This window comes from Miscanthus floridulus, chromosome 10 (assembly GCF_019320115.1).
Source record: "Miscanthus floridulus cultivar M001 chromosome 10, ASM1932011v1, whole genome shotgun sequence".
Classification (NCBI taxonomy): domain Eukaryota; kingdom Viridiplantae; phylum Streptophyta; class Magnoliopsida; order Poales; family Poaceae; genus Miscanthus; species Miscanthus floridulus.
In genome coordinates, this window is record NC_089589.1 from 82,620,776 (window position 1) to 82,636,721 (window position 15,946).

Consider the following 15,946-nt stretch of genomic DNA (forward strand, 5'->3'; position numbering starts at 1 on the left):
CCCTGGTTCCTAACCAAAACAAGAGTGCACGCGTCTCCATGGTCTAAATATGATGGACAGGAACTCAAGAGTGAACTTACTTGATGATTAATGTGACGAGCACGGGCGCGAGTAATAGGACCAGAAACTGGTACTCGTGTCGGCGTGGATGTATCGTTGGTGTTGATGTCCTCATCACCTTGTCTTGTGGATACCGGGGGCCATATCCCCACAGACAAGAAAATTAAATGTCCTACCAAAGAATAGCGCAATGCTTTTAAATCCAAAATGAAACCAAAAAAATATGAACACTCATGTCAAGTCAAAGATTTGAACCTTGATGGATATGTTTTTTGAATCATATTGTATACATACAGTTATTTCTATGAACACACGCACATACCCTACCTCTATTAGCATCTTCAAAAATCTGAGACTAAGCCGAAAGATGTTGATGAAGTCACCACAGACGTCTCATTGTCGATAGACACATCACCTACCACTGAAGGACAATATTGTTAAATCCTACAATATATCTAGAAAAATGTGAGCACCGCATATATACAACACAATTATAATGGTGTTATGTTTTGTTTCTGTGGCATCGCACGAATATAATTATAGTTAAGAAATTGTGAGTTACTACAAAACAACTTAAAAGATAACCTATTGTACAGTATTTAATAGGTCAGCTCAAAGTTACCTGACACTATATGCATTGTGTATGAGACAACACAAATATACTTGTCCAGGTACACATGATAGAAATAGGAGTATATGATTGTCGTTCACAAAAAAAAAAGTAGTTTCGAGCCTAGAACCATACCAGCAAGTTAAAATCCACATGCTTGCTAGTACACCATTGATATTTGGACCAAATATGAAAAAGCTTGGAGCACCACAGTGTTGCAATGCTTGAAAAGCTGTCACTAGCAGGTTTTACGGATGCGTCAATTCTATTTTAGATCACAATGTCCTCGATGCCCCAAGCAATGTGGGCTCGTCATAACGGGTCCGATTGGTTTGCTTCTAAAGTATGCCAAGCCGAAGATAGACAAGTCATAATTTTGGTTGTTAATTGGTTAGCCAAAACTTATCAATTTCTCATATTTAACTTGTCAAATTTATGATAAATTTTTTAGCCTAACTTTTACTTGCCAAACCTTTAGTAGAAAATTTTGATCGCAAATCAAGCAGGCCTAACATGACGCATATGCCAACAAGAGCCTTGGACTCTGACACATGCATGCTCTTTCTCCACATGCACATGCAAGTGCGGCATTGAAAAAGATTGTTTATTTACCAAGCACCGGGGATTGTAGAAGCATCGATGATGGTGTTTCTGAAGCAAGCATCGCCTTCTGTGATGCCAAAATAGATACCTCAACTCCGAGTGTAGCATATAGATATGCTTTTTATTCTATATAGGTGTTCTAGCATTGACTAGAGTAGTCCGAATTAAATTCAAACCTTCCTATCTTCAAGTTCCTCTTTAAATCCAAATCAAATCAACGCTAAACTTGAAAAATAAAGACTTCAAATCCTCTCCAAAAGAAGGAAGACGTGTTACTACGTTAGCAAGGAGCAGTAGAGTTCTGCTGTGCGTGTGGCTTCTCGTGGATAAGACTGAGTATAGCAAGGAGAAAGAGCTAGCAAGGGTGTGTCGGCAATAGGCCTACAAGGATTGGAAGAGGAGGAGAAAATGAAAGTCAATTTGGGGATTAAATATGTTTGTCGCTGGGTACAGGTTAGGTTATAGCCTTCATACAAATGAATTAGACTACTTTTTCATAGCAAAAAAATTAACTCTAAGGGTTAGTAGTTGGGATATCGAATAAGAGTACTCCACCCTAGAGTAAGGCCCTGTTTGTTTCCGCTTAAACACGCGTTGCGACCGGGAGAAGCAGGATACCCCCGTCAAATGGGTCGCGACGACGGGGCCAACGCAAACGCGCGTTTGCGATTGGGAGTCACCGGCAGGTGTTGGCCGAAACGCGACTGGGAGTCCGCGATTTGGAAACTTGCGTTTTCCCGGCCCCACCTCATCCGTGCGCTCGCCCCCTTCTCTCCCTCCTGTGCGGGGTGCCGCACCCCAGTGCCATCGCCGCCACCGCCTCCCTCCACCCGCATTGGCTCTCTCTGGCCTAGCCGCCGCCTCCCCAGACGTAGATCTGTTGCCGACGGGTAGGACCCTGCCAGATCGGGCCTCCTGCCGGTGGCCTCCACCACTGCAAGCTCCAGAGGCACCCGACCTTCACCTAGAGCTCCTCTCGCCAGCCAGCAGAGCTCCTCCTCGCCTAGAGCTCCTCCCACTGGCCGCGCAGAGCTCCTCCTCACCTGGAGCACGGACGGATTTCTGAGCTCCTGCGTCCATCTTGAAGAAGGACTAACACGTAAATAGAAACTTTTATCTGGGTCCAGTTGCATGGCTATAGACTCACATGAATAATAGTAACAGTGCTACGCGATTTGAGAAAAGTCCAGGGATCCCAGTGCAAAATGTTCTACTCAAAATAATCAGGACAACCAAACGCATAGCTTATTATATAATCTTGCCCAGCTTATAAGCGAGACTCATGTAAGCTGAAACAAACATGGCCTAAAATAATATTGAGGAGCAATGTGGAGATATGATTATTGAGACCCAATTAAAAGAGCTAGAATTTATACATAATATTATTATAATATTAAAGGAAGAAGATTTCTCTCCTTCAAATTTTCTTCCTTCATTCTCTCCCGAATCTATCTGTCCCTTTACTCACTAGTCACTACATAAGAGTCATGTCCGATTTTATTAAGGGTAGGATATTACGTGATGGAGTAGAAATCACCGTCCGTGACTTCAAACTCACAACCTCTACTTATAGGAATTAGAATAGTGCATGTCCACTCACGATATAGAGTCTGACTTCAAGATGTATTGTCCATTGCAACACGTTGACATGTTTACTAGTAAAAAAATAACATAGAAAAAGATAGAACTTAACATTTAATTATACTCTATTTGTGGAGATAAAGATAGGGCAATTGAGATTATATTAGGCCATTACACATTCTATGCTGGCAATGGAACTAGCATGGAGCTACAACGATGATGTAGCGTCACCAACTGCTCGTGACAGTATAGCTAGAGGGTGAAATTTTAGTTGACTGAAATTGACCCAAAGGTGTATTTAAAAATGAGTTTAGCCAAAAATATACATATCGACTCATATATGAATCCACTGGACTCACCCTCAGCGGCGGAGCATGACCCAATATAAGGAGGGGCTAATCCGCTAGCTTACTACTCTATGCGGCCAATATTTTATAGAGTTGCAGACTAGTATGACTTTGCACCAGAGATTTGAGTACAACAAGCTAGCTAGAGTAGGCAATATAACAAAATAGGTCCCGGCGTGACAGGCTTCATCTGCTGATAGGTTAGGGAGCTAGCTGATCCTTCGTAATCTATCGCAGGCAAGCAGGGGCAGGAGCCTAGTTTCGCCGCCACTGAGCTCCGCCCCTGCTCACCCTGTACAACGGTTTAACAAAACCGGCTGCCAGCCTAGCAAAAAACCATCATCACAGTTGCAATACGGTCTGGGCAGGAACCCATCTACCCATCCAGGCTTCGAGAGACTCCTACCCCGGTCACGGTCAGAAACCATCGAAACCCAGAAAAGAAAAGCGATGCGGGGGCGCGGCGGCGGCAGGCGCGAGCTCGAGCGCTGCAGCGGCGGGAGCGGCACTGGCGAGCACGAACTCGAGCACGGCACCAGCGAGCGCGACTTCGAGCGCGGCGGCGGTGGCGGGCACGAGGTCGAGCGCAGCACTGGCGGGCGCAAGGTCGAGCCCGGAAATTTGAGAATGTGAATAGCAGAGCTGAAACTTCAGAACAGAGTTGTGAGCAGGAACTACAGAGCTAGTACTTGGTAAAGAAGAACAAAAATATATGGCAACGAAGAGTGCTTGTTTAACAAAAATGTAATAGGGTCTACAACTTTCGTATCTCGCTCTCTCTCTCTCCATCTCCATACATATACTCGTCTATGGACGCCACATGGGCCCGAGCACCCGTGGATTGGGCCAGACTCGCCTCTTGGGCCTTGGTGGAGGACAGGAACTTGCCACGGACGCTGCCTCCAGCAGGGTCGTTGTGGTCAGAGGACGCCGAGATAGAATCGGTGCTGACATTCCCCCTTCTTGTGAACCGGCGTGTCCCCACGCCAGAGCGCGCAGAAATTGGCAACGAAGCTCCTCGACAGCTTCCCAAGTGGACAACGAAGCCGGCATATGCGACCACTTGACGAGGACTTGGTGAACAGGGTGATCACCAGGTGTCCAGCGCCATTGCAAGAAGCGTTCAGGAACCTGAAAGGCCACAAGATCAGAAGGCAATGAAGAACCGACAGTCTACGAACCTGGAGAGCTCTTGAGCAACAACACATGAAAGACGGGGTGGACTGTCGCTGTTACTGGAAGGTCCAGGAGATAAGCAACAGCACCAACACGCTTCAGAATTCGAAAGGGCCCAAAGAACTTGAATGAGAGCTTGTTGTTCGATCGAGCCGCCACTGACGACTGCACATACGGCTGGAGCTTCAAGAACACCCAATCACCCACATTGAAAGAGCGCTCGGATCAACGCTTATCTGCTTGTTTCTTCATGCGAAGTTGAGCATGCTCTAGGTGTTGGCGGACAAGGCATTGCATCAAGTCCCGATCAGAGAGCCACTGCTGGAGATCCGGGACAGGAGCAGCCGATGAGAGGTCCAACCCCAAATGCCTTGGTGGGCAGCCATACAGCACCTCAAAGGGTGAGCGTCCTAGAGCCGAGTGAGGAGCTGTATTATACCAATATTCAGCGAGGGAAAGCCACTGCGACCATTGGCGAGGGCAGGCATGAACGAAGCATCTCAGATACTGTCTCCATACACTGATTAACATGCTCTATCTGCCCGTCCGTCTGCGGATGGTATGCAGAGCTCATGCGGAGGTCAGTCCCTGCCAATTTGAAAAGCAGCTACCAGAACTTGCTAGTGAACAGTCGATCCCGGTCAGAAATGATAGCCAACGGCAAACCATGCATCTTGTAAATCTGATCCAGAAAAGCACGAGCAACAGAGGCAGCAGAAATCAGGATGGCGCAAAGCTACAAAGTGTGCAAACCTAGAGAATTTGTCCACGACCACCATGATAACATTGGTAGAGCCCGAGAGAGGCAACCCTTCGACGAAATCCATGGAGATTACTTCCCAAGAAGATTTGGGAACCGGCAAGGGTTGTAGGAGACCGGGATAGCTGCTTGCGGTCTGGTTTTGCCTGAGCACAAACAGAGCAAGACTGCACGTATTTAAGAATGGCAGCACTCATACCAGGCCAATAGAAGAGTTGGAGGATTCTAGAAAGTGTGGCAGGAGCACCTGAATGGCCTCCGACGGCACTGTCATGAAGAGCTAAAAGCACACGAGACTGAAGAACAGTGGAAGAACCCAACCATACCCTGTCCTTGTACATGATAAGCCCTTGGCGCAAGCTAAATGGAGGCTTAGCTGCAAGGTCCAATGAAAGTTGAGTTAACAGACTAGAGGCTTCAGGATCTTGCTTGTACCAGTCCTGCAATGCTGATTTCCAGTCATGTACAGGAGACAACACTGCCAATAGATGTTTAGAAGGAGGCCGGTGGGACAAGGCATCAGCGACGGTATTATCTTCATCGTGGCTGGTAGATGATGCGATAGCGGAGGCCCAGCAAGCGGGTGAACACCTTTTGCTGCCAAGGCGTGTGGAGCCGCTGCTCATTGAGATGCATAAGACTTTTCTGGTCAGTGTGGATCACAAACTCTGATTGCAACAAATAATGGCGCCAAGTGTCCACCGCCATAAGAATGGCCAAGTACTCCTTCTCATAGACGGAGAGACCCTGATTGCGAGACCCTAAAGCTTTACTGATATAGGCTAAAGGGTGACTGCTGTTGTTGCAAGACATCACCAATTCCATAGCCTAGAGGCAGTCAGTCTCAACCTCAAATGGAATGGAGAAATCTGGGAGAGCCTAAGACCTGGAGCTGAAGACAGTGCTGCCTTGAGTGAACTGAATGCTGAATCATGCAGAGAAGTCCTAGACAAACAGAGTATCTTTCTTCAATAAGTCATTAAGGGGCTTGGCAATGACACCGAAATGACGAACAAATTTCCTATAGTACCCAGCAAGACCGAGGAATCCACGAAGAGCACGAACTGTAGTTGGTGTTGGCCAGCCCTGAATCGCCTGTACTTTGGTCGGGTCGGTTGCCAAACCAGCACTGCTAATGACGTGGCCCAAATATGATACTGAACGTTGAGCAAACTTACACTTGGAGAGTTTAAGCTTCCATTGGTCAGCTACAAGCCACTGGAATACCGCTGCCACATGTTGCACATGCTCCTCAAAAGTGGAACTGTAAATCAATATATCGTCGAAAAAGACAATCATAAAACGACGGAGCCCGGGAGCCAAGGGTGGCATTCATGGCACCCTGAAATGTACCTGGAGCTACCAGTCAAGCCAAAGGCCATTACCCTGAACTCATACTGACCCAGATGGGTTTGGAAGGTAGTCTTGTGCTCTTCACCGGCTTTGAGCAATGATTTGATGAAACCCAGCACGGAGGTCCAAATTAGTAAACCAACTGGCTTGGGCGAGCTCATCCATCAGCTCATCAAAGACTGGAACAGGGAATTTGGACTTAGCTGTAAGAGCATTGAGATGGCGGAAATCGACTGCAAAACCGATAGGAACCATCTTTTTCTTGACGAGGAGCACTGGTGAAGAAAATGCACTAGTGCTTGGCTAAATAATTCCTTGGGACAGCATGTCATTGACTTGGCGCTTGATCTTGTCCTTCAGTCCCGGTGGATAACGGTATGGCCGAAGGAATATGGGACTTGCACCGGGCAGCAGAGGAATAGAATGATTGCAGGCCCTGGAAGGTGGCAGCTCCACTAGGTAGGGGTAAACAAATCAGGGAATGCATCAATCAAGGCTTGGATTTCTGGTGGCAATGACTGCTGAGAAGAGACTGCACTGGATGAAGGGGATAGGTTGTAGAGTTGCAACAAGTAATGGGGATGGAGGCGCCTCATCGATGCCTTGCAGCAACATGGAGTTGCCATGATATGGAATGAGCAACCATTTTTGGAGCCAGTGGACTTGCATGGGACTGAATGCAAATAACCAATCCATGCCTATAATAGCGTCAAATGCTGACAGTGGAAGAATCCAGAAATCAGATGAAAAGGTGCACTAATCAATGGTCCATGGCACCTGACTGAGAACGCCTGAACTCTCAAGGAAACCACCACCAGCAACTTACACCTTTGTTGGCTGCTGAATGAGCTAAGCTGTGGACAGCTGAGAGGCCAACGACTCACTGACAAAGGAAGTTGAACTACCTGAATCGACAAGAATCAAGGTAGGGATGCTAGCCACTGTCCCAGAAAACCTGATAGTGCGAGAAGCACTGGAACCCATAGCGACGGCCTTGGAGATGGCTACACAACACAATTGTTCTGGCACAAGGTTCTTCAGCATGTGTGGATGGACAATCTTCAGAAGCATCAAATGAATCCCACAAGGCCTCTACTGCCAACAGCACCTCAGGAGGGCATGTGTGTTCCTTACTCCACTTGGCACCACACTTGTAACAAAGGCCGAGAGCACGACGATAAGCCTTGACTGCCTGGAGCTTGGGATCAGCAGTGGTAGACGAATTAGCCGAGGCAAGACCTAGTTTAATAGCTGGCTTGGCAAGGTCGTCTTGTGTGGCAGCGGGAACTTGGAAGCAGAATTCTAATCACCAACACGGCCATGCTTGATGGTACCAGAAGCCCCAGCTTCTTCCTGCAGCAATGCCAGAACACAAGTAGTATCGAGGTTTTTGGGACGTTGAACCAACACGATAGCTTTAATGTCAGGAAAGAGCCCATCAATAAAATGCATAGTGTAATACACTGGGTTGGTGGAATTGGAATATGCAGACAATTGATCGACCAACTCAGTGAAGTGTTTGACATAGTCAGAGACAGTAGTCTGCTGTCAGATGGAGAATAGCTGACAGATCAAGAGTTCATGTTGGTCACGATCAAAGCGATCATGCAACTAGCTGACAAAAGGTGGACCAAGACGAGTTGCGAAGTTGGGATTCGATGGACTGAAACCAATGAGCAGCAGGACCCTCCAGATAATGCTTAGACACACTAATCCACAAGGATTCCTCGACACCATACATGGCGAAGTACTTCTCACAGCGATGACGCCACAGACGAGGATTATCACCATCGAATTTTGGAAAGGGCAACTTAGGGAGACGACCAGAGGCTATGGGGTTGTGGTGGTAGTCAGGAGGTTTGTGGGGCGGAAAATTAGGCGGAAGAGTGTACGGAGGATAAAAAACAGGTGGAGCAAAGAAAGGAGGGGCGATGATCTGTGACAACGAAGGTGGAGGAGGAAAATTGTGTGAAGCTGAATGAGGTGATGATAAATTGTGAGGACTTGTGTTGGATTGAGAAAATTGAGGGTAAATTGATGAAGAAGTGTACGGCTGATGGAAATTAAGCGGAGCGGAAGCGGGAATAGAAAATGCTGGGAGGGAAAAATTGGGGGAAACAGCGGATGAAGCTATGAGCGGAGGGGGAAAATTATGAGGGCCTGTTGGTGGAGGAGGGTATGGCGGGTAGAAATTAGATGAAATTGGCCAAATCGGAGGACAAGGAGGAATGATGACTGGCGACGAGCGATCGGCCACCGAAACACAAACACTAGATGAAATTGGGAAGTGGGGCATAGAAGTTGTACCATTGGCCGAGATATGGTTCCAGGTCGTGACGACCCCAGAGCCAATACCCCGTGTATTCAACGCAGTGCAGTGCCCGGTGGGGCCGTCGGTGTTAGATCCGGCAGCTGGCTGCGCCGACGCCGATGAAGGGGAGGACTAAAACTCGAGCTGCCGAGAAGACGAGGCTGGCAATTGCCGGTCCTAGTTGGTGGAGATGCACTTCACCTCGAGCCGAAGGTCGTCCACCATCGCCTCGACCGTCGGCCGCCAGGAACCGAGAGCCGAAGCCGCCGCCTCTAGAGCCATGACACGACTGTCGCGATCGTCGGTGGCGTGGGCGAGGCGAAGGGACTCCAAACCGGAGCAAGTGGACTCCAGGGAGGTGAGGCGGGTGTCGAGAGCCGCATCCCGTGCGGCGCGGTCACAGGTCCTGGTCAGGAGAAGCGGCGCTCCCACTTCTCATCTTGCTCGTCGAAGCGGCGGATGAGCATGTCGAGAACCTGCTTGAGGTTGGGATCCATAGCACCTTGGGCACGGCGGAGCCTGGTGAAGTGCTCGTGCGGCGGCGGCGGAGGAGCGGAGGCCAGATCGACACCGACTGTCTGATACCAATTGTGAGCAGGAACTACAGAGCCTAGTACTTGGTAAAGAAGAACATAAATATACGGCAATGAAGAGTGCTTGTTTAACATAAATGTAATAGGGTTTACAACTTTCGTATCTCGCTCTCTCTCTCTCTCTCTCTCCATCTCCATACATATACTCGTCTATGGACGCCACATGGGCCCGAGCACCCGTGGATTGGGCCGGACTCGCCTCTTGGGCCTTGGTGGAGGACAGGAACTGCCGCGGACGCTGTCCTCCAGCAGGGTCGTCGCGGTCAGAGGACGCCGAGATAGAACCGGTGCTGACAAGAGTTGTTAGATAGGATTGTGAGATTGTAAAGTAATACTGTAACTAGAAATTTGAGAATGTAATCACTGAATTGCCAAAGTGAATGACTGGATGTACATATTGTTGCATAATTACCATGTTTTGTTTGCAAAAGTGTTTCTGTGTCATTTCAGTGAACATACATACAGATCATCGTAGCTCATTTCAATAGACGCCTTCTTTGTCTTCCTTGCAGATCGGTGCTCCTCTCTACGCTAGGCCACCACAGCTCGTCGGCGCTCCGCTCCGACGTTACGGCTGATGCTGCTGCCCCATGGCTAGGCACGTGAGCAGCGTTCCCCACCGTTCCCCACCTTACTTTCAGATACTCATTACCATATTGGCCAAGGTTGGCCAAGGTGTGTGTTGTGTTTTGGCGTCTCAGTTAGAAGCCACAGTTGTTGCCCTTGACATATAGCAGCAACGCCAAGGAGAAGCTGCAGCACCTTGCGACGCTCTTGATGACTTCCCGTGCAGTCCTCGCTCGCATAGCTCGAGAGATTAAAAACCGGCTGTGCAGCAAACGGCGGCGGAGCGGCCAATTCGGCGTGGAAGACATAAGCCCAATGCCACGTGTTCTTGCGCGGTGTTCTGGTCTCGTGGGCTTAGATGGGCTACTGGACTGGTGTTTGTATCACCTGGTGCGAGCAGAACGAGCTGGACGCTTGGATGCCAGGGAACGGCACGGATCGAGCGACTGCCGAGTGCAGTCGAGGAGCCCGACGGTAGACGATCTGATTCCGTTGGAGGTATCCAGCTTTGATAATGCATTTGCATATCTAGCTTTTCAAGTACTAATCCGTGTAAACCAATGCACCAGACCAGACCAAGCCAATCCAGCTAGGATGTCGGAGCCGTTGTGTGACCGCATAAACCGGACCAACCCAATCCGTGTGCTAAAAGAATGGGTTGGGTTGCAAACCCGCTCAAAGCCGCAATAACCAAACCATGAACAGGGTTACACTGGACAATGCATGGCATAGTCCTTATTAGTCATTTCAAAATTTATAAGTATCACTAATATTCTTTATCTCATAGCTCATTTTGAGAAAAAAAAAGAGAACATTTTCCAGGAAGGCTTTTTTTTAGGGGAACATTTTCCAGAAGGCTAGAAGCCTAGAACCACTCGATTCCTCCCTCGGCCCTAGCCACAGTTCCCACATCAAAGCCCAAGCCCATAAGACCCAACCCGACCAAGCAATCCGCGTCTCGCGCCGGCGCGCCCACACCAACCCCCTCCGACTACACCGATCTCCGCCCCCGCATTCCGTCGAACACCTCGTCCGCACCCGCACCTCGCACCCGCACCCGCACTCGCACCCACCGCACCGCCCCGCACCACCAACACCACCACCCACCTTCCACATGTGCACACGCGCCGTTCTCCCGTCCACCACCGCTATATATCCCCGCGCCCCCTCCTCCCTCCCCCGTCCTTCCCTCCGCCTCCGCCCCCGCCCCCGCCCCCGCCCCCTCCTCGCCTCCGCCACTCCTGTCACCCCCTCCCACGCCGCCGCAGCCGCCATGGACCCCGTCGCCACATGGGGGCTAACCCCGCTCGCCGGCGCCGACCCGGAGATCTACGACCTCCTGGAACGCGAGAAGCGGCGCCAGCGTCGCGGCATCGAGCTCATCGCCTCCGAGAACTTCACCTCCTTCGCCGTCATGGAGGCGCTCGGCTCTCCGCTCACCAACAAGTACTCTGAGGGCATGCCCGGCGCCCGCTACTACGGCGGCAACGACGTCATCGACGAGATCGAGAACCTCTGCCGGTCACGCGCGCTCGCTGCCTTCCGCCTCGACGCCGCGTCCTGGGGCGTCAACGTGCAGCCCTACTCGGGCTCCCCCGCCAACTTCGCCGCCTACACCGCGCTGCTCAACCCGCACGACCGGATCATGGGGCTCGACCTTCCCTCCGGCGGACACCTCACTCACGGGTACTACACGGCCGGCGGGAAGAAGATATCCGCCACCTCGATCTACTTTGAGAGCCTGCCGTACAAGGTGAGCGCCACCACCGGGTACATCGACTACGAGAAGCTCGAGGAGAAGGCTCTTGACTTCCGCCCCAAGCTCATCATCTGCGGTGGCAGCGCGTACCCGAGGGACTGGGACTACGCCAGGCTCAGAGCCGTCGCCGATAAGGTCGGGGCCCTGCTGCTCTGCGACATGGCGCACATCAGCGGGCTCGTCGCCGCTCAGGTACAACGTTCATTGATAACAATTATCTCGATTAACTAGTTGGTTTCATGAAATTAGATCTTCATGCTGTGCAGTCCTGTTGAAATGGCAATTGGATGGATATGGTAGATGTGGTGGTTTAGATTCTACTTGGGATCAGCAATCAATTCTGGTGGCCGAGCGAAATGTTGGATTGTTTAATCGCATATTATAGATCTGAGTGTTTAGGAACATTTATATGGACGCTGGATGTCTGTCGTTTTGTGCATTGTCTTGGATTGTTTAATCGCATATTATAGATCTGAGTGTTTTGCAAGTTTACTGATTTAGGAACATTTTATATGGACACTTTGCTGTCTGTCGTTTTGTGCATTGCCTTGTTTTATATATATCAATATCAAAATGTGGCTTGTAATCGTGGAAATGGATATTTTTGTCCTGCTTTAGTTTGTCTAAAAATATATTCCTTTGATGGTGATAGACCTGATATTCCATTTATTTTGGTGTTTTGGAGTATTCTCAATGGATATGAACCTGTGCACTCAGATAGTCACCATACCAATTGAAATCAACCTTTGCACGAGTTCTCAACAATTTTTACTCTTCGGCGACAATATATAAGAGAACTTGTGCATAGTTGTGCTTTTGCAAATCACATTGCGCATCCTTGTGCACATTACTGCTTATCAAATTTGGGTTCATGCATGTTAATGTTACAGTAGTGACCTTTGGTCTACTTTTGTTATGCAATAATCATGCATATATAGGCAATCCACAGTGGAATCTAATAAACAGTCTGCTGTAATACGAGGCATACAGATTTCTAACTCAACTTTAGTGTGTAGACTTAGCTAATGCACTATTTTAGGGCCATAGTACAGAAGGTGATAAGATTTGGCTAATCCTTCCATATCGTCCTTCTTTGAGTGCTGGAGTCGGGAGGCACAATAATGCACATTCTAGGGCCATAGTACAGAAGGTGATATTATTTGGCTAATGCTTCCATATTGTCCTTTTGAGTACTGGAGTCCGGACGAGACCTGAAGAGATTATTCACTGCAAATGTTTAGTTAGTTGAATAATCTGTGTTAAAAAAATCTCACTATTTGCCTTACTCCATTTCAGGAAGCTGCAAATCCTTTTGAATATTGTGATGTGGTTACCACCACCACACACAAGTCTCTCAGAGGGCCAAGGGCTGGCATGATCTTCTACAGGAAAGGCCCTAAGCCCCCGAAGAAGGGCCAGCCTGAGGGTGCTGTGTATGATTATGAAGACAAGATCAACTTTGCTGTGTTCCCATCTCTCCAAGGTGGCCCTCACAACCACCAGATTGCTGCACTTGCTGTTGCTCTGCAGCAAACTATGACACCTGGCTTCAAGGTGTATGCAAAGCAAGTGAAGGCCAATGCTGTTGCAATTGGAAACTATCTCATGAGCAAGGGCTACAAGATGGTGACTGATGGAACTGAGAACCACCTTGTTCTCTGGGATCTCCGCCCTCTTGGCTTGACTGGTATGCAAATTAGCATCTAATTGGGCTTCATTTTCGAGGGGCCATATTATAACTTGTTTTTAATGTTGTCTTATATCTGCAGGAAACAAGGTTGAAAAGCTCTGTGACCTTTGCCACATCACATTGAACAAGAATGCTGTCTTTGGTGACAGCAGTGCATTGGCTCCGGGTGGTGTCCGCATTGGTTAGTATCATTTAATTTGTTCATTACTTCTGTTGTGGTGCAAGCCTAAATAAAGTATTAGTACAAGCATTGCTATCCACATGTCACTTTGAAAAATTGGGATGGTCTTTGAGCCTTTCTTCTTAATGAAGAGGCGATGTGTCTAGACATTTTTTTGGTGTCTGGCCCTCGTATGCCATTGTCACCAAGCCAAAATTTGGCTACCTTTTGGTTGGGTGCCAAAATTTAGATTAGAGCTCTGATTTGGCCACATAGTTCATCTTAGTGACCAATAAGCCAAAATCTTGGCCACCAAAGTGGTGGCCCTGATTCTGGCATGCAAAAAAATGACTTGGCCTGCCCATGGAAAATTTATGCCTAACTAAACAGCCCCAAAATGATTCCTGAAAGCGGTAAAGTTTCAATATTTCCGGACATTTGTTCATGATGCATCTGATGAGTGATTCACATGCCCTCTTTTGCCAAGTGTAATCTTTTAAATTCTGAATTGCAAGTATATTTTATTGGACCGTTATACACTGGTTACCATTGTCCCAAATCCATATAGAATGATGCTTGTGCCTTTATTTGGTCCTTGTTCCCTGTGAAGGGATGCCTCCTGAAGGATTATCTGATCTCTTGAACTGTTGCAGTTAGATTAATAGTTCTGGTTCCATTTCATACTATTCTTCACATTTTTCCTTCGCAGAATAGTTTAGCTCTTGCAAATGTTAATTCGTGGTTGTCAAGATCCAAAGTTCCAAACCTTGCTTTATTGGTGTCACAAAATACATGGCCTACATGTGTAATCCAAGACTTATTGGTTGTCCAGTATCGTCCTCTAATGCTTTACTCTGAAAGTGCTGTTAACACCATAACACAGCTAAGAACTCTACTGGAAAACAATGTCATACAATAAAATACTGTAACCCAATCGTCAGAGTAGAACATGTTTTCATTTGTATTGATGCTATTCAGCGCTGCTGGTATTATCTCATATTAAGCTCTGGAAGGAAATTCTATTGCACCACAAGTCTACAAAATTCCTGGAATGCTTAAACAAAGTTTCTCATATATTCTTGCTATATAGTACAATATTAGTCACATATCTTTGCTATCCACTTCAGGTGCGCCAGCAATGACCTCGAGGGGTCTAGTGGAGAAGGACTTTGAGCAGATTGGAGAGTTCCTCCACCAGGCGGTGACCATCTGCCTGAACATCCAGAAGGAGTACGGCAAGCTCCTCAAGGACTTCAACAAGGGCCTGGTGAACAACAAGGACATTGAGAACCTCAAGACCCAGGTGGAGAAGTTCGCCAACTCCTTCGACATGCCTGGGTTCACGCTTGAGAGCATGAAGTACAAGGAGTAGATGCCTCACATGCGCGGCAAGGCCCTCCTGTACCAGTGTATTTCTTTGTCAGTGGCGCAGGGTGCCATGGCACTGCTCGGCCACACTTATGATGATGGTGGCTTATGGATTTTATCTACAACGTCAGCAGGATAGGCTCACAAGTGCCCCCTGCCCTCTGGTTTGGTCTCCTTCCTGGGTTTATCAGGTTTTCTTTTGGTAGTTGTCCGCAGGGAGTCATATGAGAATGTCAATCAGGTGTTTTGCCAATAATAATTCGGTCGTTTCTGCTCTTGCCCTCGGCATTACCATGCGTTCTTGATTATGGTGGTCGATTGATTTATCTCCTGCGGGTACTGTCGATGGTCGATTGATTATCATGTATGAATCTTCCTGGAGATCTATCGCCGCAGACTAGCCCAGAACTGACCTAAAAGAGGACATTGTGAATTAAAGTGTCACAATGAAAAAAAAATGTAGAGCTGGTGTTGCTTATTTTCTTTGTTACATTTTGATGAACTATAGTGAACTATAGCGCCTGACTTGCTTAGGGCATGCACAATATTGACATTAAGCGTGGGATCCACATCTGTAGGCTTTCCCCGGCTGAAACTACTATTCTCTCTATCTCTGGCTCTCCAGATCCCACTGCCGCCGGTCATTCGGTCACGCTGCCATCCCCGCTGGTCGCTGCCGCCAGGCGCGATTCCACCACCACACGTTGCCAAGGACTTCATCCACCAAATCGAGCTTCTAGATCAAGCAACCTAAGAGAGAAGCGATGCTCGAAGAAAAGGGAGATTAATTTTTTTAATTCTCTTGTGGTTAATCATAAGCTTAAGGTGTTTACAATGTTTGTGGTGTATTTCTATAGCAACATTAAATGCTTAAGATTATCTTTTTTGCAATATTTTGGTTGCCATAAGTGGGCGTTTGGATCGTGGCCTCACAAGGGGAGCCCTGCTCATAGCTCACGCACGTCAATCCAGTCCCAGGCCTTGGAAATTGACAGCCTTGGGGAGCTG

At 48.1% G+C, this 15,946-nt stretch overlaps 1 protein-coding gene across 1 annotated transcript; it reads left to right on the top strand.

The window, feature by feature from the left end:
* The first annotated feature begins 11,060 nt into the window (after positions 1 to 11,060).
* LOC136486814 (serine hydroxymethyltransferase 4) lies at positions 11,061 to 15,215 on the top strand. Its single transcript, XM_066483839.1, has 4 exons — positions 11,061 to 11,912; positions 13,017 to 13,407; positions 13,490 to 13,591; positions 14,698 to 15,215. The coding sequence occupies exons 1-4, from the start codon at positions 11,076 to 11,078 to the stop codon at positions 14,940 to 14,942; spliced, it is 1,575 nt and encodes a 524-aa protein (XP_066339936.1). The 5' UTR covers positions 11,061 to 11,075; the 3' UTR covers positions 14,943 to 15,215.
* The last annotated feature ends 731 nt before the right edge of the window (positions 15,216 to 15,946 follow it).